The 26,925-nt window shown below is 43.6% G+C and overlaps 2 protein-coding genes across 8 annotated transcripts in view; one reads left to right on the top strand and one right to left on the bottom strand.

Annotated features, from left to right (window-relative positions):
- LOC109529495 (arylsulfatase I) overlaps positions 1–23,029 on the top strand; it is a 43,901-nt gene extending 20,872 nt beyond the window's left edge. The window contains exons 1-6 of one of the 6 annotated variants that reach the window (XM_019892932.1): positions 16,790–17,518; positions 19,309–19,348; positions 19,453–19,494; positions 19,655–19,899; positions 20,527–20,859; positions 21,444–23,029. In XM_019892932.1, the coding sequence (XP_019748491.1) occupies positions 19,655–19,899; positions 20,527–20,859; positions 21,444–22,530 (1,665 nt within the window). In that variant the 5' untranslated portion in view covers positions 16,790–17,518; positions 19,309–19,348; positions 19,453–19,494 and the 3' untranslated portion in view covers positions 22,531–23,029. Of the gene's footprint in view, positions 1–16,789; positions 17,519–19,308; positions 19,900–20,526; positions 20,860–21,443 lie in introns of those variants that run through there. The other 5 variants (XM_019892922.1, XM_019892905.1, XM_019892896.1 and 2 more) reach the window with 5 other exon arrangements.
- On the bottom strand, positions 264–19,011 carry bean1 (brain expressed, associated with NEDD4, 1). Of its 2 annotated transcripts, none has more exons than XM_019892946.1 (5): positions 18,523–19,011; positions 12,042–12,221; positions 2,181–2,384; positions 1,898–2,033; positions 264–1,047 (listed from the first exon to the last, which is right to left on the bottom strand). In XM_019892946.1, exons 1-5 carry the CDS (start codon positions 18,554–18,556, stop codon positions 723–725), a joined length of 879 nt encoding a protein of 292 aa, XP_019748505.1. In that variant the 5' UTR covers positions 18,557–19,011; the 3' UTR covers positions 264–722. The 2 variants fall into 2 exon arrangements, with proteins under 2 accessions (XP_019748505.1, XP_019748513.1); XM_019892954.1 differs by having other exon boundaries at positions 12,042–12,179.
- Positions 23,030–26,925: the final 3,896 nt, after the last annotated feature.

Genomic DNA, 26,925 nt, shown 5'->3' with positions numbered 1-26,925 from the left:
ATAACGCCGACTATGTCAGGAAGAATGTACAGTGTTGATATTTATCTTATTTGTATCTATGTACCTCTGATATTAATCATGGCGACTGGACAATTTGTGGCTAATGAGTACATTTAGCAACTTACAATGCAGTTTTCCAGGCCGGGTGTTTTATCCTTTTGGGGCAATTAAAATAAATAATTTGGTGAAGCATGAAAATGCATGCGTGAGAATCACTTTACAAAAGTTGCAAAAAATATTTAAACACATTTCCAAATTTGTTGCTAGGGGCTTTTTTTTTTTTTTTTAAAGAAAATTGCTCTGATGGCCTGTTTTGACATGACAGATTTTTTATTTGACGTGACCTAGATTGTGGTTGCTGTGCTAGGAAAGTTTGCAAAACACCAATATGCCTTGTTCCTGAATGTTTCTTAGCCATGGTATGAGTGACTTAAAAAGGACGCTTTGCTCTGTGCTTGTGTCTAATAACTTCAACTTGAAAATAATCAGTTTGTTCTGGGGTTCAGTCAAAATTAAAACTACGCCATTGTGTTACCACAACATGGATGGAGAGTCGTTCGATAAGATCCCCATTTCACCAGGATGAGTTTTAGTCCGTAAACTCCCTCTAGAAAACGGTTCTCTCTCTTGAGTTTCACTCTACAAAAAAAGTGTGGAAAGTACCTAAAAACCTTCACAGTTTGTGTTCAACTCAAGCAGAGGAAAGGTCCAAAATAGCTGTCCTATGAGATCTGGCTGATACCCGACTGTCGCCTGTTGGCGTCGGCGTTCCTCTCTGATTGGTATTTAGAAAGGTCACATGGCACCAGGGGCAAGGGCTGCCCCTGCTCGCCAATCACCGCCTCGTACGGCGGCGCAGCCTCCAACGGGAAGGAGATGGATGCGATGTGTCGATGCTCCGGGGGCGGCGAGGCTGCGCTGGCAGAACTGGGACCCTCCTCTGCCCCTTCGGAGTTGTTCTGATGGGGGTCCCATAGCGAGTAAGGCGGGGGGTCGTCTGTGGGTATGTAGATGTGGGTGTAACCGGGGCCCACGCATTCATCGTAACTGCAGAGAGAAAGAAGAAGAATCTTAGTGAACCCTCGTTAAACAGTGGTGGCGGACGTTTGTGGCCTTATTTTTCAAAGTTTGTCAAATTCACTGTATTGAAATGGATTGATGAAGGATTTCCTTGGACAGCCTTGATTTGCGATGAAATAACGGTATTGCGGTCAGAGGGAGGGACCTGTGCCATGCTTTGGTTGCCGAGTTGGAGGGGGCATGCGCCTTTACCATTCAACATATGGTATGTGCGCGCGTGTGTCTGTGTGTGTCGGAAGTGTAACATTAACACTCTCAGTAGGTGTGCTTTTTCTTTCAGCCATGTGTAATATACACACACGCGCGCACACGCACACACACACACACACACACCCACACTTTATTGTTCTTTTCCTTTGTGCGTGCTCTTGTTTCTTTTTTATGTTATCTTTACACACACACACACACACACACACACACACACAAACATGGAAGCAGGAAGAAGGGTGTATTTGAATTATTAAAGTTGCCAATTAAACCAGATGACATTTAGATCAAACACACCATGACCTGGCCTTTTTAGACACACACACACACACACACACACACACACACACACACACACACACACACACACACACACACACACACATATATAGACGCATCCAAAGGGCAGCAAAAGCGGAAGCATTACTTTCTCCTAAATGAACCAGCACAAAGGAGGTCAGTCAGTGCAGGCGGACACTTTGATATTTGACGTAAATGGCAAAAGGAGGAGCTTGCACTGTAACTCACTGCATTAATGACAATTTTAAAAAAGTACATATGTAATTATAATCATGCACAAATAAATGACAAAAAAAAAAAAGACGCTCACCGTGGTGGAGAATCGGGGTACAGGTGGTTGACTTGTGACAGACTGTAAGAGTCAAAGTCCAAACTGGGTGGAAAGTCTTCTAAGCACGTTGACCTCAGTTCTCCGACGGAACCTCCAAAGGAGTAACCATCTGGACCTACAGCGGCACATTCATATTCAGGTTTCAAGCCCAAGTTAGATTTTTAAAGTGAAATTTCAAACCGGTTTACAAGTTCAAACAAGTTCAAATGACAGTCAAGAGTTTCAAGTTCGGGTTTGAATTGAGTATTTTGTCAGTACGGACCGTAGCTGGCTCTCAGGTGAGGGTTCCTCAGCCGGCTGTCTTTGCGCAGGCTGCCCACGATGATGGTGACGCAGGAGAGGAAAAGCACTAGGCCTATGACGATACCCGCCACCACCAGCGGAGACACCAGGAGAGACGCCTCGCCCCCAGTCTCGCGCTCACTCCTGCAGTCCGGGTACTCCCCATGGCTCTGGTTCAAGCTCACTGCCGGGGTGGAGGGAGAACCTTGTTGAGTTGAATTCAATTGAGTGCATGAAATGCAACCATTTTCCCTTTATGTGCATTGACGATTCAAATGGGCTTAGGGCCATTGGTGTTGTCGTGGTTCACATAGCTGACTCATAAATCCAGCTTGAGATTGCCAAAGTTCCTGTATGAGGCTAAATGAGGTTTGAAATTGTCTTTGTTTCCATAAATATGTTTGCTGTGGCCATCGGTCATGTAGTGGTTCACAGAGTTGACTTTGGTGGAGCTGGAACAGCATTGCTAGAGTTAGCCTGTTTTCCCTTTGGGTTGATCGAACACTCTAAATTGTTTCAATGCTTACAAAAATAGATATATTGAGGTGCTTTTACCATTAGTAGTGTAGTGGTTCACTCAGCTGACCCATGAAACTTGCCTGAGCTCACTGCAGCTCGTGTTTTTACATGAATGGAGTCTTGAAATTGTCTTTGTTCATGTATACAATGCGCTAATTGGTCATGTCATGGGTCACTTTCATGTAGATGGTATGGGACCTGTGAATGCGTCCCCAATGCTTTTTGTTGACATAATATGTTAACATGCTGCAGTGCGAGCAGCGCGGAATCCAAAGCTGCGTGCCAAGCAGGGTGGTTTGAGGAAAGACACAGAGAGAGCGAGAGAGAGAGCGAGAGAGAGCAGTGTGGCAGGATGTCATGTTACGTAACAGCTTTATTCTCCCGCACACACTATCGCGCACACTACAGACTCCTAATTCTCCCTCCTCCTGCCTTGCCATCTTTCCGAGCCTCATCATCCCCCCCGGGGACTTACTCCACTTCAGCGTGTGACAGATAATTAGAGCTGCACTTTACACGCTAGACACACCACGCACACACAACACACATGTTGTATCCTTCTCAGTCGTTTAACGTCTTATAGCCGCCTTTTCTTTTTTTTTTTTCCCTGGGCTTGTCTGTTTTCGTTTTCATTCTCCGTGCAGCGCCGTCACTTTCTCCTTGGGGTGTGCGCTCGTGCTAAATGCTAATATTTGTAGCACTTAGTTCAACATGTGCTCATGTTAACGTCGCGTGTGATGTGTTATGCTTCTCACTACTGTAGGGGTTACTCTACCTACTACGATAGTAGTACAGTATCCCAGTATACTGGTTATGCTGTGATACATGGGGGTATTTTTTTTTTTCTCACTAATCTGCAGATGAGGATTTAAATTACGCTTTTTGTGTCTGCGTGATTGATGATGTTGCCTCCCAGTGGCATAGTTGGGCCGCAGTGAATCAATCATGACACGCAATTGTTTAATTCATTCCGTTCTATTTGATTGATTTGATTTGACATTTTATTTTTTTTATGTGTACAATATTAAAAACCGCAGTCTTCCTGATTAAAATAACACTGCAAAAACGAAAAACATCAAGATGAGAATAAGTGTTCTTAAAATAAATCCATCTGCATTTTAAAATATGGTACTATCTATCTACATGTTTTTTTTCTAACCATAAACATAGATTGAAAATGTTCATCTGTTTTGGTGAACGAAACCCAAGCTCATGATGACAGTAAGGATGGGATGAAAACGTCAAATGAAGAGCAAATGACGCGACACGAGGATGCCTCCGAGCGCTCATCTGGCGTCTCGGAGAACAACGTCTCGGGAACGCTTTGCGGCGAGAGAACATTTCGCTCATGTGGGAATTGCTGTGAAAGCAACACGACGGCAGACAACACAATTACCCACACTGAGACGAGACACCGGAGACAAAGTCCTATCACGCGCTTGGAAATTCGATCAGAATTGTTTTATACCCGGCATAGAGAAATAATAAGACAAAGATATTAAAAAAATATATATAAATAAATAAGATATTTTGAAAGAGCAAGAACCATGCATAAGACATAAATATTGTTTGTGATTCTATCAAGCCTTATGTGTATAAAGTCACCCTTTTTTTTTCACAAAACAACAAATCTCACAATAATTTTGCGAAAAATGTAAATTACAAAATGAAGCTGCAGCTTTGCCTTTCTGTAGGTGTAAAAATCAGGATTAAAGAGAATATGACATGGAGTTCATTTTGATCAAAAACTAGACTGAGTTTGAAATACTGCCTATTTTCACTCTTCTTTAAAATGTACACACTGTAAAGCGGGCATTTAAAGCATTGTCTTGCATCTAGTTTATTTTTCTACTTCGTTCATGTAAGGATCCATTATGACTACTGCTCATACGCATGCGTGTCCATACTGCGTGTCTTGGAGCTCATTCACTGCCAGCCAGTTTTTAAAGTGGAGTTCCCCACATTGCCAGCCTTTTTAGAGCATGCTGGCTATTCTTTCAAAACTCACAGAATATTGTGTTGAGTGACAATCTAAGCACCAAAAGAAACGGTAGACTTGATGTGGTTTGTATGTTTTCTTTTGTGAAAAGAAAACACGTCAAGCAAAACGCTGCTGAGTGATGAGATTTTTGATTTTTATTTCTTTATTTATTCTTTAACTTGGGCGGCAACTCAAGAGGTGGAAGCCTGATCAGCAGGGAGCTTCAGTGACAAGCTGTCACAGTCACTTAGTCGTCTTGTTCCTTCAGAACAAGTCAGCGCCTCGCACTTGCACACTCAGGGGCAAACCTACCCGCTATGTTCTGCCGGACAGTAGTTGAAACAACTTCGATAATTGTGAGAGGCGGACTGGGCAACGTTACAAAGGGTGAAGGTTGGGTTGTGTTCGGAATCTTCTTCTTCTTCTCCTTTCGGCACGTCCCTATTCAGGGGTCGCCACAGCGAGCCAGTAATTTCCATCCGCCCCCGTAAACCGACCTACCAACTCGCATGGTCGTCTTGGCAAAAGTTTTACGCCGGATGCAATTCCTGACGCAACCCTCCCCATTTCTCCGGGCTTGGGACCGGCACTGGGGAACAGTGTGAGAGGCGGACTGGGCACTGCCCCCCAGCGGCTGGGTTGGGTTGTGTTCGGAATACCAGTGGAAAATGCAGATGACACGGACTCACTGCAAGGCAACGAGGTGGTATACACGGTAGATGACTGCGCATTCCGCGAGGCTCCCCGCAATAGCCGCATGTATTATGGACGAGCGTCAAGCGCATTGCCGGCATTTGCTGCGACACGTTTTGTCATTGTGAGTTATCAGCACCTTTTCGCCCATGTGAGGAGGTGAGGCCGAATCTTCCTGGCACCGAATTAAAAAAAATATATAAAAATCAACCAAGCAGTCGGCTGAAAAGTAAGAAATAAATAAATTGATAAAAAGTACTATTCTACATATTTTTAATTATAATTGCTGTATTTATATATTCGTCTAATCATTTATTTTTAAATTTGCAGGGTTAGGGATGGGGTTAGGTTATGTTTACGTGTGAGGTGAACTTCGGCGCAGAGGGGTTCCGCTTTGGTTCTGTTTGGGTTTGGTCTTCCCTCATAGGGCCATTACGACAGTGAAACCGAATAAATGTTTCATCATCACATCGTACTATTAATTGTACACAACAAATCAAAATGATGGATTACTAGTTTTGAAATCAGTCAACTGTTTGTTTGTTCAATTGTTGTTCAAAATGACGTGGTGGACCGGATCTGGCCCCCGGGCCTTGAGTTTGACACCTGTGGTGTAGGGTATGCAGGATTATGGATGGGGTTGGGTTATGTTCACATTAGTTTAAGTTTTTTGGGTTTAAATGCGGAGAGGGTAAGGTTGGTTGATACTTTAAGAGAGAAACTTTAAGAAACATTTTAATGGTTAGCTTTAGCATTTTAGGGTCAAATCAAATCAAGAATTTTGTCCATCGCCTCCACCCACACCCCCACCCCCAAAAAGCTTCTAGCTTCCCTCTCTGGCGTCCAACCAATTGTACGCATCATGTTCGTGCCGGTCCGCCTTCCCTGACAACATGTGCTGTCTCCAGCTAGTTGGCAAGCTAAAAGGGCGTCGTGGGAAAACGGCAGGGCTCTCGAAGGGGCGAAAGGGGGGGGACACAAATGGAGGGAGGTGACTTGGAACGGCTGAATAATAAAAGGGAGGGTGGTGGAAGGAGAAATGAAGGGTAAATGTCAACTCAAAACAGACAGATCAGCTGCTGACAGTACTGCAGTTCTACCGTTTTTGCTGACGTCCGGAGCGCTAATGCGTGTTTGTGTGTTGAGAACAGACTGATGTTACGGCGCTGCGTTAACGCGATTAAACGCGGCCCCTTTCCTCTATTTGATCATCTTCCCCGCCGCTTTCTGGACACTCGTTATCGCCTACGTAATGCTTCTGAGAAAAGCGGGACAGAGGGATGAGCAAAGCGGGGAATAACAAATCAAGATACGGCACATCCAGCATATAAAAGAGAACAAGACGGAGTAGGGAGAAATCTAATTTAAAGTGGGAGAGTAGGTTTTTTCTGTTGTCATTTGGACCCCTGCAGATTGTGTGTTGTAAATAAGAGTGAGGGCTTTGTGTGGCTATTTTGCTCATTCATAGCCAGTTACTCCCCAATGTAGGCATTTTCCAATAGCGACTATAGCTAACGTGTTACTTTTTCCAGTCAGGTAATCAGACCACAGTTACTTTTCAAGCAAGAAATGTTACATTTCCTCCAAAGCGCTTTGTTACAGCTGTAACTGTTGTGTAAGCGCTATGTAAATCTATTGTCTTGTTACAATGTTGAATATATTTACTTCTATTTGAAAGTCAGCATATAAAAGAGAACAAGACGGAGTAGGGAGAAATCTAATTTAAAGTGGGAGAGTAGTTTTTTTTTTTTCTGTTGTCATTTGGACCCCTGCAGATTGTGTGTTGTAAATAAGAGTGAGGGCTTTGTGTGGCTATTTTGCTCATTCATAGCCAGTTACTCCCCAATGTAGGCATTTTCCAATAGCGACTATAGCTAACGTGTTACTTTTTCCAGTCAGGTAATCAGACCACAGTTACTTTTCAAGCAAGAAATGTTACATTTCCTCCAAAGCGCTTTGTTACAGCCGTAACTGTTGTGTAAGCGCTATGTAAATGTATTGTCTTGTTACAATGTCGAATATATTTACTTGTATTTGAAAGTGACATGACTATCACAGCGGAACAATTTAAAAAAATAGATGTCTAGATTTTTATGCTGAGTAAAACTAAAATTGGCGTGCTGACTCCAAAATTGCAGTGGTTTTTTTTTCTCCTAACATGTCAATTTTTTCCCTCCAGACAAGAAGAATTATAAATGCGGAGTTTTGCCATCACAACATTAATAGTTAAATATGTCAAGTAAAAAAAAAACATTTACTTTAGATTTTCTTTTTAAAATATGTGTGTTAAATGAAATAAAGTCTTTAAGCTTTTTAAAGTAGCAGTCCATTTATGTTGTATTGAAAATATTTTTTTTTTCCTATATTTTAATCAAAAACTGTTCGTAACTAACCCGAATATTCCCAGCTTGCTCACAGAAACAAATTAAACTCGTAAACTAAGGTACCACTGGAAGTGCCCTCATTCAATTAATAACGAAATATAATATATTTTTATTTTTATTTTCTTGATTTAACTTCCGATTAATTGGTGAGTGGATTTTATTATGCCAAATGTTACAATTGGAATCGGCTTCAAAGAGTCAACTTTTACAGTCCCTTGCACAGTGCCAAACAGTTGGCGGCCGTCGTGATCAGCTGCAGTATTCTTTAATTGCCAGCGGGGGTGGTAGCGAGCAAGGCGGAACGGCCTTCCACTGATCAAGTTCTTAATCGACCAGTCGTGGACGGATTTAAAGCAGTGCAGCCAATCTGGCTTCAATTCTTGTGACCATTCGACCTCGTCCGACCAAGCCGGACGATGTTTATGGATCGATCGGAGCGGGATTTCCGCCCATATTCTGTGGGTGTGGAAAGATCCATGGATGGATTAATCGGCTGGCTGATTTATTCGGTCAATACTAGCAGTTTTGAAATTGTTAAAAATTGACATTTTTGACAAGCTGGTTTTTGCGGATTTTTATTTCTCACACACTAATACATTACAACTTAAGACAAAGACAATGACGTTTAAACATTCCCCACAGTGGTCAATGCTAGCAGTTTTGAAATTGTTAAAAATTAGCCTTTTTCACAGGCTGTTTTTTTGCAGATTTTTATTTTTCGCACACTAATACATTACAACTTAAGACAAAGATAATGACGTTTAAACATTCCCCACAGTTTTTTTTTCTCCCTGTTGTAAGGTTTATTAAATACTAAAAGCAAAAATAAAACAGTCAAAGGATCTATCTGCAATTCCTATCTTTATTGGGGACCAGGACACAATATATTACATATATTTTTATTTTTATTTTCTTGATTTAACTTCCGATTAATCGGTGATTGGATTTTATTATGCCAAATGTTACAATTGGAATGGGCTTCAAAGAGTCAACTTTTACAGTCCCAAACAGTTGGCGGCCGTCGTGATCAGCTGCAGTATTCTTTAATTGCCAGCGGGGGTGGTAGCGAGCAAGGCGGAACGGCCTTGCTATTCTGAAACCTCCTCACAAACACGCACACGGCTCATATCCATTTAGATAGATGTACGCTAGCCAACCTTATAGATGCAGACGCTCAGATGGCCATAGCGAGCCCAAAAAAAAAAGCGCTGTTAAAAGCACTTTTTTTTTTTTGTCCATGGCCATTTCTATAGTGCGCGGCGATGCGGTGTTTGATAGCTGGCTGGAGGCGAGGCGAGGCGAGGCGTGGCGGCACGGCGCTGATGGATAAATGATGTGTGCAGCCAGGGGGAACACACGCAGATTCCATTTCAGATCTGCCTGCATCACAGCAGTGCACCCCCACACCCGCCGTATGTAGATTGGTTTGAGCCTTTATCTTCTTGCCACTGATAGCACACTCATACATGACAACAATTAGATCGCAAGAATGTACAGTGAAAATAGCAATGTGACAAGATTTCCCAATTTATCTTATCTCGCACCAAGAATTTTGAAAATCAGATGATGGGGTTCAGGAGAAATTCCCTTTTGGGGATTTTTCTCATGTTAAATGGATGCCTTGTTGGGTTTGTATTCAAATCAACATTGCATTGACATGGTCATTAAATGCTGTTAAGTAGTGTAAACACGTTGCTCTTTCACCACAAAGCAGCGTCACGCTGAATGTCAACCTTGGCCATTGGAAGTGTCTTATCGTCTCCCAGCAAGCCATCCCTGAGCTTTTTATCCATCTCTTGGCCTGGCTCCCTTTGGGGAAGCATCCCACCGCAGGTGCCGGGGTGGGATGGGCGGGGTGGTGTTGAGGGGATTCGCATAAAGAGTCAGCCGGGGATGTGAATAATAGATCAGAGAAGGAAGGGAAGAAGGGCGAGGTAGCGAGCGAAAGAAGAGAAAGCGATTTAAAGGGCACGAAGGAAGGGCGGGACGTGTCCGTCAGTCGGTCCGTTGGTCCCCCCCCCGTCTCCCAGACGCCTCCGCCGTGGTCAGGACGTGTTGCATAAGCGAGAGAAAGCGATTTAAAGGGCACGAAGGAAGGGCGGGACGTGTCCGTCAATCGGTCCGTTGGTCCCCCCCCGTCTCCCAGACGCCTCTGCCGTGGTCAGGACGTGTTGCATAAGCACACGATTCATCTTTTATTGAGGTGTCTATAAATACTGTCTGCTTTTCTCTTGGGCTGAAAAGCTCAACCTCTAATCCGGATGTAAATAAAGGGACAAGTTAGCCACTACACAAACCACTTATATTTCCTTCAAAACAAATACATATTCCCGCTACTGGGGGGTAATCCATTCTTTTGATCGCCATAAAAGAGACATGCAGTAAACCCCCACAATTACAAATTACCACACATCTATCTATCAATCTATCTCAATAGACAGATATGTGTGTGTATGTATATGTGCTATTTTCAAATATATATTTTGAAATAAAACACACGACAAACATTTTTGTGATTTTTTTTTTGTGGGGAGGCTGGAACCGATTAATGGCATTTACATTCTTTTAAATGGTGGAAGACGATTTGAGATACAAGTGTTTTAAGATTGTTAAGGTATGATGAGGTCATGGAATGTATTAAACTTAAGCACATTTTAATTGTACCAGAACACAAACAAAAACCAATAAATAAGCGTGCTTGGTTAAAAATCTATCTACATGACATTGGGGAACCAGTGCAATACTGTATTTAAAAGCAGATCATAGCCATTAATGCTATCTCTGCTAATGCTATCAATCTCATTTTTATGCTTCCATCGGTGCTCCTGTTTGGAGTAGCAACGCAGCTCTTGTAACATGATGGACACTGTCTCAAGACGCTAGCTTTGGAACACGATGTGGGTTAACTGACTGCTCAAAATTCTGTCGATTATGTGGAACTTATTGTCGATTTATCACATGTCGAAGCAATCAATTCAAAATGACTACTAATCTACTTCAGTGCAACTTGTGTTGAGTCAATAAAAAAAGAAATAAATATGAACAACATGACATCAGCTATGACCCAGATCCCCTGAGAAGCATTTTTTTGGTCATTACTGACACTGGAGAATTCAGAGTATTCAGGGGAAAATATTTTCAAGATAACAAAGCATTAATTTTCCACCGCGGGGTATGTGTATGACATGAATGGAATTTCCTTCTTCACACAGCCAGGAAATCAATTTGAATGATGAGAAGGGCCCAATGCATCATCGCTCATTTGTAACTCTTGCGACGCGAACTTTCTATTTTAATACAAATATGAGGCCGGATGTAAGAAACAACACGAAAGCCCTCAATTATGGTCTTAACAGCGAGATAAAAATATTATGTGTCCCACTTGGAAACAAAAGCAACAAGATGAAAGTAGATTTGTTAGTTCCTTGTACTTCTTATTCACAAAATGTACTACTGTACTTCTACTTCGACTAGATTCATTATAATAAATATATATATATATATATAATATCTACATGTGAAAGTGAATTTTTATTAACTCCAAAAATATGTGAGAAATGAATCAACATTCATGATACTGCATGAATAAATGAAAAAAATATATCCAATGTGTTTCAATTAAAATAAAAAAAAATAAAAAAAACATTGCATTACTTGCATCATAAAGCTTTGGTGAATGATTAATGAAAGTGATCATAAAAGTAGTAATAATAGCCATGACATGAAAACAATATATATTTTACCTTGTTTACGTGTTATTTAATTACAAAATCAGTGGTTGATTTTTAACCCGTTCATGCACCCTGTAACCTAATAACATGAAAAAGAAAATCGACACAATTCCAAACCCAACGTTTCAACACCGCAAATATTTAAAACACTGTCAGCCGGTGATCCTTTGAAAAGTACTTTCTTCAATATGAAAGTTCTCGTTTTCATAATCTCACCTCATCTACATGATCCAATTATTAGCATACCCCCTCATTCATTTTCACACTTCTCTGCTCATTTTTGTCGACGTCGTTTTTCCAAATATGACCCAATAACCCGGTTTGAAATCTTCATCCATCAAGTCTCACTCACCACCAAACATGTTTTGAGTCGTCATCCGAATAGGGACTGTCTTATTATTCTTTTTTTCTGCTCTGAACACTTTGTTAGATGCACGACTTCAAGATGTAAACATTTCAATTCCAGCGAGACGCCACTATAACGCGTTGACGGTTCCAAATGACGGACCGAAATCGCATTCGTTTTCCCTTACCTGAGCAGATCAATTTCATCAGCATGAACTCGTGTTCACAGTGCTTCCTCCCGGCGCATCTCAACAGGCAGGAAGCCAACTTCAGCTGCTCGCCGACACACGCCAATGCTGCTAGGGTTCCGATTGCCGTGAACGCCGCTGCCCAGGGGAGGATGGAGGGAGCAAACGATTGGTGGCAGTCAAATGTGTGAGAGAGAGAGAGAGAGAGAAAGAGAGAGAGAGAGAGCAAGAGCGAGAAAGAAGGTAAGGCAAAACATAAAAACAATCAACACAGAGCACGTAGATGGACAAACATGATGGCAGGAAGTGAAGGAGTGAAGAAGGCGTGCGGCATCCCAGCCTGCTGTTTATAAAGCCTCAGGCACTGTGAATGTGTGTCCATGTGTGTGTGTGTGTGTGTGTGTGTGTGTGTGTGTGTGTGTGTGCAAGCGGAGTTGTGCATGCTCTTGTCTTTGTATGCTAGTGCAGCACAATTCGTGACTTTTAATGTGAGAATTGCAGAGTAGCTCACAATACACGACAGTAGATTTCACGGTAAAATATACACGGGCGCCTTCAGATGGATTTATCTCAAATCATCTTTCCCAATGGAAATGAATGGAAATGACATTAATATGTTCCAGTCCGTCTCGTCGCCCCCCACAAAAAATCGTCAAAAATGTATTTTCTTTAATAATATATTTTTATATCATTAAATAGAATGTAAAGACAGCGGCATGGTGTTGACTGTTTAGTACGTCCGCCACACAGTGCAAAGGCCATGGGTTCGATTCCTGGCCCTAGCATTCCTGTGCAATACCTATTGTATGTAACAAAAGAAAAAAAAAACGATATTATTGCTAAATCAGTCATATCAGGACACAGAGATTGTGTCGTAGTCCCTAAATTGTAAGAAAGCCTCTACAAGATCGAGAACCTGTACGTAAATGAACAAACAGTGCAATATCATTGTGGTACCACTACAAAATATTGAGAATTGAAAATAAAAGGTCACCAAAGTTATATCATATTCAACGATATAATACATTATGCTATCGACGTGTGTGTGTGTGTGTGAGTGTGAGTGTGAGAGAGAGAGAGAGAGAGAGAGAGAGAGAGAGAGACCCTTGTGGATGCAAATGTGTCTTCATTGCATTCTGGAGAAACATGGCCACAGGCTTTAACCGTTCCAATCAATCAGAGTAGCGCGTACACACGGCACGGAGACAAGTCATGGATTTCACAAACAGTCGAGAGCTTTTACATGAACATGGAGACGTTCTTGGTAGCAAGTCTTGACAGCAGGAAGAAGTACAGTTTTCCAGTTACCCAAATGGGGACCGGATCAACAGAACAAACGGCGTCATTGTTAATTGCAAGTCACTCCAGTCGACATGCTTAGAGGTCAAACGCTACACGCATTTGATTCACATTAAAAAATAAACAAATAAATGAATACTCCTTGGAATTTCTTCCTCATCTCGTAGAATTTGCCTCCCTTGGCCAACTGCCTCTGGGAATCTTGATGGCAGGCTGCTTTAGTTTTACAGAATGCTGAAGGTATTTTTCCATTGAGTATTTCGCTCAGAGGATGTGCCTTGGCTGTGTTGGACAAAAGCATCGGGACACGTTTTACCTACCAGGAAGGCCATATCTGGAGCAAGGAATTTGGAGTGTTGTCGCTGAAAGATTTAGAAAATTCAGCCCCCCCAGAGTCTGTTCCTCTTGCGTGGGTTTTCTCCAGGTACTGGAGTGTGATTGAAAACATAGTACTACTACTACTAATAATAACAATAAAAGGGTGGCACGGTGGATAACTGGTTAGCACGTCCACCTCACAGCGGAGAGGTGCAGAGTTCGATTCCCGCTCCGGCCTCCCTGTGCGGAGTTTGCATGTTCTCCCCGTGCCTGTGTGGGTTTTCTCCGGGTACTCCGGTTTCTTCCCACATTCCAAAAACATGCGTGGCAGGTTCATGGAACACTCAGAATTATCCCAAGGTGTGATTGTGAGCGTGAGTGTTTGTTCGTCTACGTGTACTCTGCGATTGGCTGGCAACCAGTTCAGAGTGTACCCTGCCTACAGCCCGAAGGCATGTCTATCATACAAAAGTGTCAAAAAAACATATTTAAGAAGACACAAGAAGCCGGCCATTTTGGCTTGAATTGCAGGGTCATTTTCACAGTTCCCACGGTTCCTTTCTGAAACAAACTTCTCCTTCAGTAATATTTTGAAAATTCAGCCATCTTGCTGCCATTTTCACATGAGCAAGAGGAAATTCGTCATCACTCAAAAAGTCTCAAAAAGCCATGCCTGAACCTACACAGGAAGTCTGCCATTTTGAGTTTCCAGCGGCCATTTCAGTGTTGACACTTCTCTTGTTTGCTCCTTAACGCGATCACCGCGACATGTTCCCTTTCTTTTCCATCTCCACGCTCACCCGCATCACAGTGATGCGATGAGCCGTCATGTTGTGTTTCCTCTTGCGTAGAAAGCACTGTCCGTGCGTCCCAGTGTGGCACAGTGTGGACAGGTGCATTATGTGTGTGTGTGTGTGTGTGTGTGTGTGTGTGTGTGTGTGTGAGAGAGGGTGAGACATGCATTCTGCTTCCTTATTACATAACCGTCGCAGCTAACACTGACACATATTACAGACAACACACTTTGGCAGTGACACCTAAATTTGTATGCGCGCATCCATATGTGTGTGTATTTGTATGCGGGGCCTGCGTGACATTTCTGGATTTCCAAGTTTAACAATGCAAATCAAATCTTTGTTGCTCCACAGAGCTCAAATCTCCCAGGAATTATAGTCCCTAAAATTATAATAGCGCCGCAGCCCTCTTTATAATGATATTATATAATGTTTGCTTTCAGTGCACGCTGTCTGGTCCACTTTGGGAGAGAGTTTTCTCTGTTGAGGCGAGGACCCGATTGATTCTGACTCGGAATGCCTCATCATGACGTACATTCACACCGATTTTTAATATGTCTTTGCTTTTCTTTTTTTTTTTTTTTTTTTTTTATTCATTTTTTTTCCCTCTCTAGCACATCAGATTTTTAATTTTTTTTTTTTACTTTGACCTATTAAATCTCATACTGTTATTAAATAAACCTTTTACCGTGTGTTCTAATTTATAGTGATGACATTTCAGAAAAAAAAATCCTCACCCTAAATTAATAAATATTCCTCAATATATTACTATATTACATATTGTAAAATTGTTGTTATATTATTATTAATATTATTGTTGTGAAAACATCTCTGGACTCAATGCCAAAGCAAGAGCCTCGATTGATTGTCTCCGCTGCTTGAAGCCACTCTGGTATTTTTCCTCCAGTTAGCCCGCCGATGCTAAAGGATGCAAAAGGAGGAAGGAGCAGACAGGAAAGGACACAAAAGGGGAATCGGGTCCGTCCCGAAGGTGTCACATAACTCCATCATGTGCCCGGTATTCCCGATGTGTGTGCACTTCCTCATCCATCTCCTCCCGGATCACCTTGACAGTCCATTAGGACCACGCATCCCCTCCATCCATTCACAGCGACAGGCCGACTTATCTTCAAAACGGGGACGAAGAGCGGGAAGATGGCGGCGGATGCGCTTAGCCGTGACGGTGAGGGTCCCTGTAGATGAACGCTGGGGAGGTCAGATCACTTTTAATGCAGCCCGGTACCTATTCCTTTTTAATCCTGATCAAATCTATCGAGCTGTCGATGCCACGGTTTGGAAACAGCCAGCGTGAATTTAGGCCTACTCGCTTGCTGACTAAATGGGCTGCCGTAGAAATTTATTGAGAATATTATATTAGCCAACTACACAACTGCAAGATGAACTGAGAGGATCACCTTTCATTTTGTTTTGTTTGTTTGCTGGTTCCAACTTTTTTTTTTTAAAACAGCATTCCATTTAGGCATCAGACTGGATGGGCCTGTCCTGATCTTCGCTTCTGCTTGCAGTCCACATGTACAACAGAATCGGTCGAAGAATTTGGTGGCGTACAGTGCGTTGAATTCACACCCAAAGAATTACTAAATGGGCTGCTTCAGAAATTTTTAAAAATGCCCAAAATGAAACGGAAATGGCTTGTTCAATTTATACTATTTGTTGTTTGTCACGTCATTTTATTCTGCTTTGGAGCAGCAACTCATTTGGATGCAGCACTTGCTGACTAAAAGGGTTACATAAGACATTTTAAAATACCAAATGCAAAGTGGGAAAAAATTGATTTGTTCTCTTTCATTTCATACTTTTTATTATGCTTGCTGTTTCAATTTGACTACATCAAGCTATCTCTTGTTCAACTTGCGGAAAAACAGCTAAATTCAGACCCGCCTAGTCTGTTGACTAAATTTTATTTATTTTTTTTTTATAAATGAAAACTGTAAAACAAAATGGTTCACATTTCATATGACTTGAGGTATTTCATTTGCTGTGACTTTTTTTTCCACAGCAGCAACCCATTCAGTCAGCAAACTGAACGGGCTTCTGTTGTCGCTGGCTCCTTGCATCAATTCAAACTGACCACACAAACACGAGTGTAGCGCCATAATACCTTTAGAAATTCAAACGTCGGGTTTGTAAACGCGAAGGCAGCAGCCCATTTAGGCAGCAAGCCAAACGAGCCTTGGCTTTGACAAACCCGACTGCAACTCATAGCTACGGTGTCTCATTATCGAACAAACTACTTGGCACCAGCCAGCAGCATTTCGAGCATTTTATAGCTAACAGTCGTAAATAAATATTTTTTAAAAAGCCACGTTTGATACCCATCGGCTCTTTTTCGCTGGCTTTGTGACAAAGAGCGAGCGAGTGAACTCTTTGGGATTTGTGTGTCACGCTGACATTTACACTTGAACAGCTCGAAGGCCACTTGGTAAAAGAGATTCCATTTGGCGATGGGGGGCAGGGGGGGCGGGCCCACGCTCTCATACCGACAATGCAAATCCACTTTCAAAGCGCCGGTGATATCCCCACCAAAGTATCCGGCGGCCGTTTCTGCCACGTCCGCAAACGTCAGCGTACTTCGCTGCTCCAACAAGAGAGTTCACAAAGTGTGTGGGAGGAAGAGGAGAGCGGCTGCCTGAGCCAAAAATCACTGCAACACGCCTACGACACGCCAGTACGCGTGTTTGTGTGTAGGTGCGTGTGTATGAGTTTAGTTTCCCCTCATTTCACCATTTTTTTTTACTCCTCTGTTGCATTTGAATTATTCTCCCGATTTTTCTTATTTTTTTTAATCATCCTTCAAAAGATATGCATTCAAATGCAGCTTTTCAAGACAAAAATATACAAATCAGACTTGTCTTTTCCCCCTTTTAAAAAGCCAAAAATGTGACACCTTTTCCTAATATGGACCCTGAACATGTAAACGTATAAAATGAACCGAAGTATAACTACTGTCTGTATTGTAGAATCCATGTTTTGTATGTGTGCCTTTTCAGCGGCGTGGACTCGTGAGTGACATCGGGAACTGGAGCCGGTTTGGCCAATTAGCGCGTGAGCGTTTGCGCGTGAGTTGTGGCCTACAGCAGCTACTTGCGAGTGTTGTCATTTTGTGTTTTCGTGTATGTGGTTGATTGATTGTTTTTAATCTCCCCGCCAACCCCCTTACCCCACCACCCTCCCCAAGAGCTCTACATACAGTGGTTATAAAAAGTGTACACACCCCTATTGAAATGCCAGTTTTCAAACTCTCCCAAACACATTTGGGCCCATATGACTCAGTCTGATTTTTTTTTCATTTTTTTTTTCAGTAAGATTGGTGCAAACATACTTTTTTTTTTCCTTCACCTGAAACCGGGGGCAGGACAACGGAGGGAATTATGAACAATCCAAAATAGCAGTCAATGTTAGCTCAAAACCTTCAGGCTTCTGCTCACAAGCAAAAAAAGACACAACAAAACACCAAATCAGTAGAAGTGATCTTGAACTTCATGAGGGGTTAATCAACGGCATTTCAAAGCATGACAGGTGATTTCTAACTCCCATTTAACATGAACCTGATTGGTTAATTCTGAACACATCGCCACATCAGTGATTGAAGGTGTGCACAATTTTACAAGTATTATTTTGGTTTTCTAATTTTACCACCCCTCTGAAAAAGATTTTTTTTTTAAATTTGTAATCAACCGAGTTACAAAGTTCAGAAGTCACATTCATGGCGGAAAAAGTTTTGAAATGCTTGATCCGGGTCTCGTTTTTAAATGTCACAAAAACCCCGGCATTTGAATAGGGGTGTGTAGACTTTTAATCGAAACTGGTCCTGCAAACGTGTTGCTCAGACAAAAACGCTAAGTTGCTTTGTGTTTTTGACACTCATGACCTTAAACACTGCATCATCAATGTGGCACATGAGATTCGCTTGATGACACTGATGAATTGACGTGATGGACGTGACATTGACACACACACACACACACACACACACACACACACACACACACACACACACACACACACACACACACACACACACACACACAGCACAGAGCCGCGCTTACCTGTAGCAACGTAGGCATCGGGGTGGCCGCTCATCAGCTTTTGTGTGCTGATGGTCACATCAACAAGGACGCCACGTGAGGCTGGTTCCCGCCTCCCGGGACATGGTGGCCCACCTCCTCAGAATAGCCTCCTTGGTGGTCAAACTGGCTTCTCTTCTTTCTTCCTTTTTTTTTTCCTTCCTTCTTGGTCTTTTTCAACACAGCACTGCGCTCGTCCCCGCACTCCTCCTCCTTCTTCTTCTTGTTCTTCTTCTTCTTCCTCCTCTTCTTGGCGTGTCCTTCCCTGCAGGATAGTCCACTTCTGCATCATCAGAATCCCGGCAGCATCCTCCTCCTCTTCATCCTCCTCCTCTTCCTCCCCCTCCGAATCATCGTGTAGTCCACTGGCGCCCTCCAGTGGAGGCCGTTTCAATTACAGCGTCTTAAATAAATAGCATTTTGTGTATTTGGTATTGTATATATATTTACGTGTGTGTGTGTGTGTGTGTGTGTGTGTGTGTGTGTGTGTGTGTGTGTGTGTGTGTGTATATACAACTCTAGACACACACACACACACACACACACACATTTACTTACTAAAAAGGGCTAACGTTATGGAATTCACAAAAAAAAAAAACGTATTTAAATGTATCTCCAAATTCTGTAATTTTTTTCTGAATCTTGTTTTTCAAAAAATATTTTCTTTATGTTTGAGACGAACGTTTTGTGAGTTTCATTTTTTGCAAAAAACATTCCTTTTTTTTTTTTTTTTTTTTTTTTTCCTTCTCACTGCAACATTTTTTTTAGACGTGACCTGTTTTTGTAACACTGAGGGGCGGCTTTTCAGGTGTCCATGTTCCGATCATAAGGCCTTCAAGTCATATCATACGCTACTGTGTGCGCGCTTCCGTGTGTGTGCTTCCACACACTAAAGTTGACCTCAATTTCCAGCCAAGGTGCGAAGCGCCCATAAGCCCAGTGGAATGTAATAAGGTACTGCCAAGTTGCGTCTTTTCATCCACATCCACCAGTCCTTAACCTCTCTCGCCATTTCGCCCTCCATCCCGCATAACGTCTGGCACCAACTCGCCGCTGTCTCCTGTTACTTGTGCTGTAGTTTCCTCCCCAATTTTCTGGTTTCTGCTTTCTGGAGATGAAGAGAAGCGTCTGCTGTCTGTTTCTCCTGGTGATCTGCTTCCACGGCTGCCGGGGCGATCCCCCGGTGCCGCATCTGATCTTCATCATGGCCGACGACCAGGGCTACGGCGACGTCGGCTACCACGGCTCGGACATCCGCACGCCCGTGTTGGATCAGCTGGCGGCGGAGGGGGTGAAATTGGAGAATTATTACGTTCAGCCCATCTGCTCGCCCTCTCGTAGTCAACTCATGACAGGACGGTCAGTCGCTCACCATTTATTTTATAAATAGATGACGATTCCGTCGTACTGTGCTGCCTCGACTTACGAGTGACCCGACTTGAGTTTTTCAAGATAAGAGCTGTAACTACAGATGATTTTTATTTTTCTTCAGCAGCAAGGAAAAATAGGAATTTTGTTGTTTCGAATTGTTGACTGCGACTGTCATTCAACGGACAGTTGGCTTTTTACTTTCAATCTAAGCAAACAAAGAGAGCTACACATTTTTGATTTCGTAAAAGCACAGAAGTTATCCTTATGAAAGTCAGCAAGGTTAATGCTAAAAAACTGAAAAATCCTATAGACTGGTGTTGCTGTACACGATTTGAACACAAAAAGTGCATTTATTTTCTTTTCGCCTTTTTTTGAAAAAAAAAATCTTCAAAAACAAAGTTTTTTTTTTCTCACTACAGCAGGATCATACATACTCGCAGTTCCATACCTGCAGATTAATGTATCTGCGGATATTTTTGGGGGGGATATCAAAGTACTGCTGAATAACATTCATGCGAACTAAAAGTGTCATACGTGTCAATTAACCCTTCTGTGAAATATCCCTTTCATTTTATTTCCCAAACTCATCTCAGCAACCTTTTCTTTTCTTGTCAGCTACCAAATTCACACCGGCTTGCAGCATTCAATCATCCGTCCACGTCAACCCCTCTGCCTCCCCCCGGACGTCCCCACCCTGCCCGAGCGGCTGTCGGAGGCGGGGTACGCCACGCACATGGTGGGGAAATGGCACCTGGGCTTCTGCAGGCCCGGTTGCTCGCCCATAGGACGAGGCTTCCGCAGCTTCTTGGGCACGCTCACCGGGAGCGGAGACCACTTCTCCTATCAGAGCTGCGATAATGCCGAAGCTTGTGGATTTGACCTGCATGACGGCGACACGCCGGCGTGGGACATGGCGGGGAATTATTCCACTCTGCTTTACGTCGAGAGGTGAGAGTCACCGTTTTTATGACATTGGTTATGCATGGGATTGTATGTTGCCTATTTATTGTGTGTGTGTATGTGTGTGTGTGTGTATATGATTTGATGTTGAATTATTTAATTTAATGAAATTTGAAGAAAAACAAATCACGTTTTCCAAATGTCTATGTATTTTTGAAAATACGTGTCCATTATTTTACATACTTTTTATGTTAAAATTGTATTGTTTTGCTCAATAGAAAATATAATTTGGTGATTTATTTATTAATTTATATATTTTTATTTATTTATCCCCCCACCGCCCCAAAAAAAAGTTCCTGTGTGCTTCTATATTTTTATCAACAGTCACAGTGACTTTCCAAACACCCTGTAGCTTTGTGTTCAACTGAACAGGCCAAGGTTTCATCCTGAGTAACTCAATTTGTCAGTAAATCGAGACGAGATCATCGTATCTCTCTGTTTTGCGTGATGTTTTTGGTCTAATGGTGTGCCGTGGCATTTTACAGTTGAGGTCTGGAGACTTGTGGAAGTGGCCCTTAGAAAGTCTTTCTTGGAAAGCCTCATGTTCAAACGAGTTCCCTCCTTCCCAACAGAGTGAAGCAGATCCTGAGAAATCACGACTCTGGCACGCCTCTCTTCCTCTACCTTTCCCTCCAAGCCGCCCACACACCCCTACAGGCACCCGACCACTTCCTGGACATGTACTCGTTCCAGGACAATCGCATCCGGCGTCACTACGCGGCGATGCTCAGTTGCCTGGACCACGGCGTCGGTCAAGTCGTCGACCAGCTAAAGGCGAGCGGTCTTTATGAAAACTCGGTTGTGATCTACTCGTCAGATAACGGAGGGCAGCCTCTTTCCGGGGGAAGCAACTGGCCGCTTCGAGGCGGCAAAGGGACGTACTGGGAGGGGGGCGTCCGGGCGGTGGGCTTCGTCCACAGTCCCCTCCTGAAGACCAAGGGCGTGGTCAGCAAAGCGCTCATCCACGTCTCCGATTGGTACCCCACGTTGCTGTCCCTGGCCGGCACCCCGCAGTGCCAGCGGGGCCTGGACGGTCACGACGTTTGGGGCGCCATCAGCGAGGGGCTCCCCTCCCCTCGCACGGAAATCCTCTTCAACATCGACCCGGTCTCCAGGAAACCCGGGGAGCCCTATGACAAGGCCTTGGGACTCAACGGCTTCGGGATCTGGGACACGGCGGTGAGAGCAGCGATCCGCGCCGGGGATTGGAAGCTTCTGACGGGAAACGTGGGAGACGGCGACTGGACACCCCCGCAGGCTTTCGCAGACGGTCCGGAGCGCTGGCAGGGTCTTGAGAAACGCCGCAATCAGGTGGGCAAGTCGGTATGGCTGTTCAACGTCTCCTCTGACCCTTATGAGAGGTGCGACATGGCCGGATCGCGGCCGGAGATCGTCAAGCATCTCCTGACCAGGCTGGCGGAGTACAACCGCACCGCCGTGGTGCCGAGAAACCCACCCGACGACCCCATGGCGGACCCCGACCTTCACGGTGGAGTGTGGGGACCCTGGCTGGGACTGGAGGGCCAAGAGGGACAAGACGGAGATGGGCCTGGCAGGAAACGCAGGGGGACACGAGTGAAGCAATGCAAGATGTGCAAATTAAGAGCGCTGTTTAAAAATGTGAGGTCGCGTCTGCAGAAGAACGCCGTGTTCTTCTGATGACATTAATCTGTTCTGTTCCAGCCAAAGACATTGAGAGGGACCGTAAAAAATTGAAGTGAAATGTATTGATCCCGTCATTGGATAAGAAGTAGTTTTTCAGCCACCCGCCATCAGTCCCTCAGCTCCCCTCTCTGGCGTTCCCCCCTGTCTGCTCATCCTACTCACGACTGTGTTCCGCACAGCTCCATCAGATACTCGTTAATAGTCGAGGTACATCCTGTATGTGTCAGGTCCGCATGTGCAAACATTTGACTGAATTTACTGTACCCTTCTTTTACCGCCCCCAAACCCCCTCACTCATTTGATTTGAAGTGCCATTTTGTCCCAGCTATATAGTGCTACAAGTCAAACATATTTTAAATGCATTGTGGTGCAAGGGTCAGACTCAAGACCACTTTTTAACCATGAAAATGTTTCTTTGGCACAGATTGTCATTTTTGTTTTACAGAGTGCCCCCTGCTGGACATTAAAAAAAGTGAAATTCGTCCAGTGCCAAAAGGTCCTTTTCTGACATTATTCTATTTGTTTGTTTTTTTTTTTACATTTATTTAATAGAGTTTGTTTACTGAAAAGACAACATTTATGGGTGATGGACGTAGTTGTAGTACAAGTCGAATCATTTAAAATAATTATATGTACCGTATATGTGTAAAATACTTATTTATTTCATTATACTGTATTTACAAATGGTGCGTTTTTTTCCATTATTATCATTTGTGCTAACTTTATTGTCTTTTCAAAGACAATCAAGCTTCATTTTAAATCACAAAATTGTTTTTCCTTGTGTTTATAGTACTGCATCGTACGGTCTCTAATATTTAGGAATATCAATATACCGGTACAGTATTTCGCCACCACTGCAACCGCAATCATAACAATGCATTGTTCTCGAGTCCCAACTAACCAAATTGCCTGTTTCGAAGGACCAAAAAAAGAAAAAGAAAAGAAAAAAGACATTGCTGGCTGAGACTTGAGAGTTGGATGCCCACACGAGTCTCTTCCAGTCTGCTGCGGATGGCCTGTGGAAATAAAGCACCGTCACATGATGTAAATCACCAAGGAGGTGTCACACAAACGCATGCCCACCCAGACACACACACACGCACACACACAATGCATCCAGTACGTGGGAGGGAGCTGTCATATCCATTGTTGGCTGAGGCTCATTTAAAGTTAACTGGGCCTTCTCTTTGCGATGCTCATTTGGTCAAGCTAGCTCCATCCGCATCCATCAATTTGCAGGAGGCTGATTTATCATTTTTTACGGCTTTACGATCAACTGGGAGATTTATATCTTGGTTATTGATTGACGACTTCTGGATGTTTTTTTTTTTTTTTTTTTTTTTTTTTAACAGAAATGGTGGTTTTCCCTCACATTCCAAACACCCGTCAAATCTATCACTATTTCATGAAAGATGAGGAAAAAGATTCACGATTGTGGGGATTCATCGGCACTCAAGCTAAAGCGCTGCGCGGTTTCTGAGTCGTCCATCAATCTCCCAATGTCACTTTCTGGGATGTTGGCCCAGTGTTTCACTGTCAAAGTGCTGATCCTCGATTTCGACCAGATCAGTTATTTATCTTGATATCAAGGCACGGCAGCTGGATTTATTTGTTCAGTCAATCAATCAATTTAAATAGCACAGTTCATACACAAGGCAATTCAATGTGCTTCATAGAAGCAAAGACACAACACCTGAAAGCATTTAGAAAGACAACAGCGGACGATATTCAGAAGCAGAGATTAAAAAAAAATAAATAACTTTTCAACACTGCGTATCCTGAACAGGGTCGCGGGGAATTGCTGGAGCCTATCCAAGCTGACTTCGGGCAAAAGGCAAGACTACACCCTGAACTGGTCGCCAATCAGTCACAGGGCACATATCGAGACAAAGAACCATTCACACCCACATCAACATCGCCAGTGACTGGGAATCGATGTCACGCTGCCCGCACGCCAGTCAAGCGAGTGTCCCACTGCACCATCAGCGACTGGAAATCAAAGTAGGTTTTCTAAAATTATAAAAAGACTGCACTGAGAAGCTTAAATGTATGGGAGGGGGGAAAAAAAGCAACGTTTTTAACCTGGATTAATAACGTGTTGACACTTGACTTCTGTTTGGAGCTTCTTCCGTTTGTGTGCAGCGTAACAGCGAAATGCCACTTCGCCGTGTTTGCTTTGAACTCTGGGCTCCACGAAAATGACCCGAGTCTGCAGACCTTCATATCAATGAAGGACTTTGGGGAATCAAACATGACATTTTGTATGCTTTTCTGTGGCATCATTTATTCGTGCTTGTTTTTATGTTGCTCTGCCACAGAGAAGACAATTCTTGCATCTTTCAAAAATCAATATGCACAATCGAATTCCACCGATATTCATGCGCATTATTCAACACTGTACCAAATGTACCTAGAAGGTCACGAGGTATTATTGTAAAGTTTGCATTGAGAGCTGTTTCGACTATTTCATATTCAACACTGTACCAAATGTACCTAGAAGGTCACTAGGTATTAGACAGTTTATCATTGTAACGTTTGTATTGAGAGCTGTTTCGACTATTTCGACCCTCTTGTAGCGTCACTGCGGCCAAATCTGAGGACACATCAAACGGAGCATTTTTTTTTTTTTTTGCGGTGTCAGCGGTCAGCCAAAGAAAAGAGGAAAAGTGTCTCAACGGCAGGCGGCTGCGAGGCAAGCTGCAAAACATTCTTGCTGAGTGACTCATTCCCCTTTGGCCTCGGCAACACTGCTCTTACTGTTACCCTGCGTCATCGCCGCCAGGAAGTCGAAGCACAAAGTGATGCGCGTTCGTCACCGTAGTGGACCGCAGACGTACACCGAGGCGGACATCGATGAGGATTTGACATAGCAGGCGTGCTGTGGTGACCCAAAACTTTTGTAGAGTATTTTTTTATTGTCATACAAAAAACAAAAACAAAAACAAAAAAAACAACACCACCACCAAACGGGCGGGCAGGGGGGGAGAACGTTCTTATCTGCAAACTGACTGACTCACTTGGCTATCTTTGCATCTGCAGTCACATGACTTTGAATTTCGGCGTATGTTTTATTTTTTTTCTTTCCCCCCCGAAAGCTTTACCGCATGTGTACAAACGCGTGTCGTCCAATGACTTGCAAGTGACCTCATCCCGCCCTGCAGACAGATGATCTATATGTGGAAACAGAGTTAGCGGCAGTCGATGGAGGTGCACGGAAGAAATGATTATTTTATTCCGGTTGACGGTGCGTACAGAACATCACAATGGTAGTATGACATTCCAGTCTTGACGTGAAAATGAAATTCGGTGGAAATTGACTTCACTGGAAAGAGTTTCTCGGAGAAAATTCCACAGACATGCTCTCACAACTCCTTCCATTCTGGCCTTTGTACTTGCATTGAAGTCGTGTTTCAGGTATCCCCGGTAAAGGATCCTTCCGCCTGGGGAAGTCTATTGCTGTGCATTCAGACGTTCGAGTCCAACTGTACGGAAACCGCATTGTAGCACAGCGGTTTTTGCCACGGTCGTGGCAAGAGTACCTTCAGATTGGCAGACCAGGTGACCGGAGGGATTGACGGTGCGTACAGAACATCACAATGGTAGTATGACATTCCAGTCTTGACGTGAAAATGAAATTCGGTGGAAATTGACTTCACTGGAAAGAGTTTCTCGGAGAAAATTCCACAGACATGCTCTCACAACTCCTTCCATTCTGGCCTTTGTACTTGGGGGGGGGGATCACATTCCTAAGCCTCCCCGGTAAAGGATCCTTCCGCCTGGGGAAGTCTATTGCTGTGCATTCAGACGTTCGAGTCCAACTGTACGGAAACCGCATTGTAGCACAGCGGTTTTTGCCACGGTCGTGGCAAGAGTACCTTCAGATTGGCAGACCAGGTGACCGGAGGGAGGGGGACCACACTCCTAAGCCTCCCTGGGGAGGGACCCGACATCTTGCTAAAGTCGAGTAAGAGAGGGCGAACCTGGGAAACCGTACTGTGGTTTTTGTCCCGGTTATGGAACGAACACCTCTAAGATTTGAAGACCAGGCTTGCGACCCGTGAGGTGCAATATGGTTTTTGTCCCATTCATAGGACGAGCGCTTCCAGATTTGCAGACGAGGTTTGATCCAGGTACAGAGAAGGGTCACTCTGCTTCTGTTCATCGTATTTTTGGTCAAAGATGCAGCGAGAGCGTCCGCCACTGCGGCCTTCGGATCACCTCTCTGCTGTATCTGTGGATGATGTTCTTCCGATGACCTCATCAAGCTGTGAGCTTCAGCGATTTGCTATGAGGCTTCGTTGTTGATTGTAGAGTGGCCCGGATGAGAATCGCCACCTGCGGTTCTCAGGCTGAAAAGCTTTGATTGCTGCGAGCGAAGTCCTGCCTAGA

The sequence above is a fragment of the Hippocampus comes genome, unplaced genomic scaffold (assembly GCF_001891065.2).
Source record: "Hippocampus comes isolate QL1 unplaced genomic scaffold, H_comes_QL1_v1.1 scaffold496, whole genome shotgun sequence".
Lineage (NCBI taxonomy): Eukaryota > Metazoa > Chordata > Actinopteri > Syngnathiformes > Syngnathidae > Hippocampus > Hippocampus comes.
Note: the sequence above shows the minus strand (reverse complement) of the source record. Positions and strands in the feature narration are given on the sequence as shown.

What these genes read in the sequence shown, in the direction of transcription:
- bean1 (XM_019892946.1), bottom strand. Translation starts at nt 18,556, where the DNA reads ATGAGCGGCCACCCCGATGCCTACGTTGCTACAG. An exon ending in CGATGCCTACGTTGCTACAG is followed by an intron (nt 12,222 to 18,522) that starts GTAAGCGCGGCT and finishes CTCACACATTTG; the next exon opens with ACTGCCACCAATCGTTTGCT. An exon ending in TACCCCGATTCTCCACCACG is followed by an intron (nt 1,048 to 1,897) that starts GTGAGCGTCTTT and finishes TTCTCTCTGCAG; the next exon opens with TTACGATGAATGCGTGGGCC.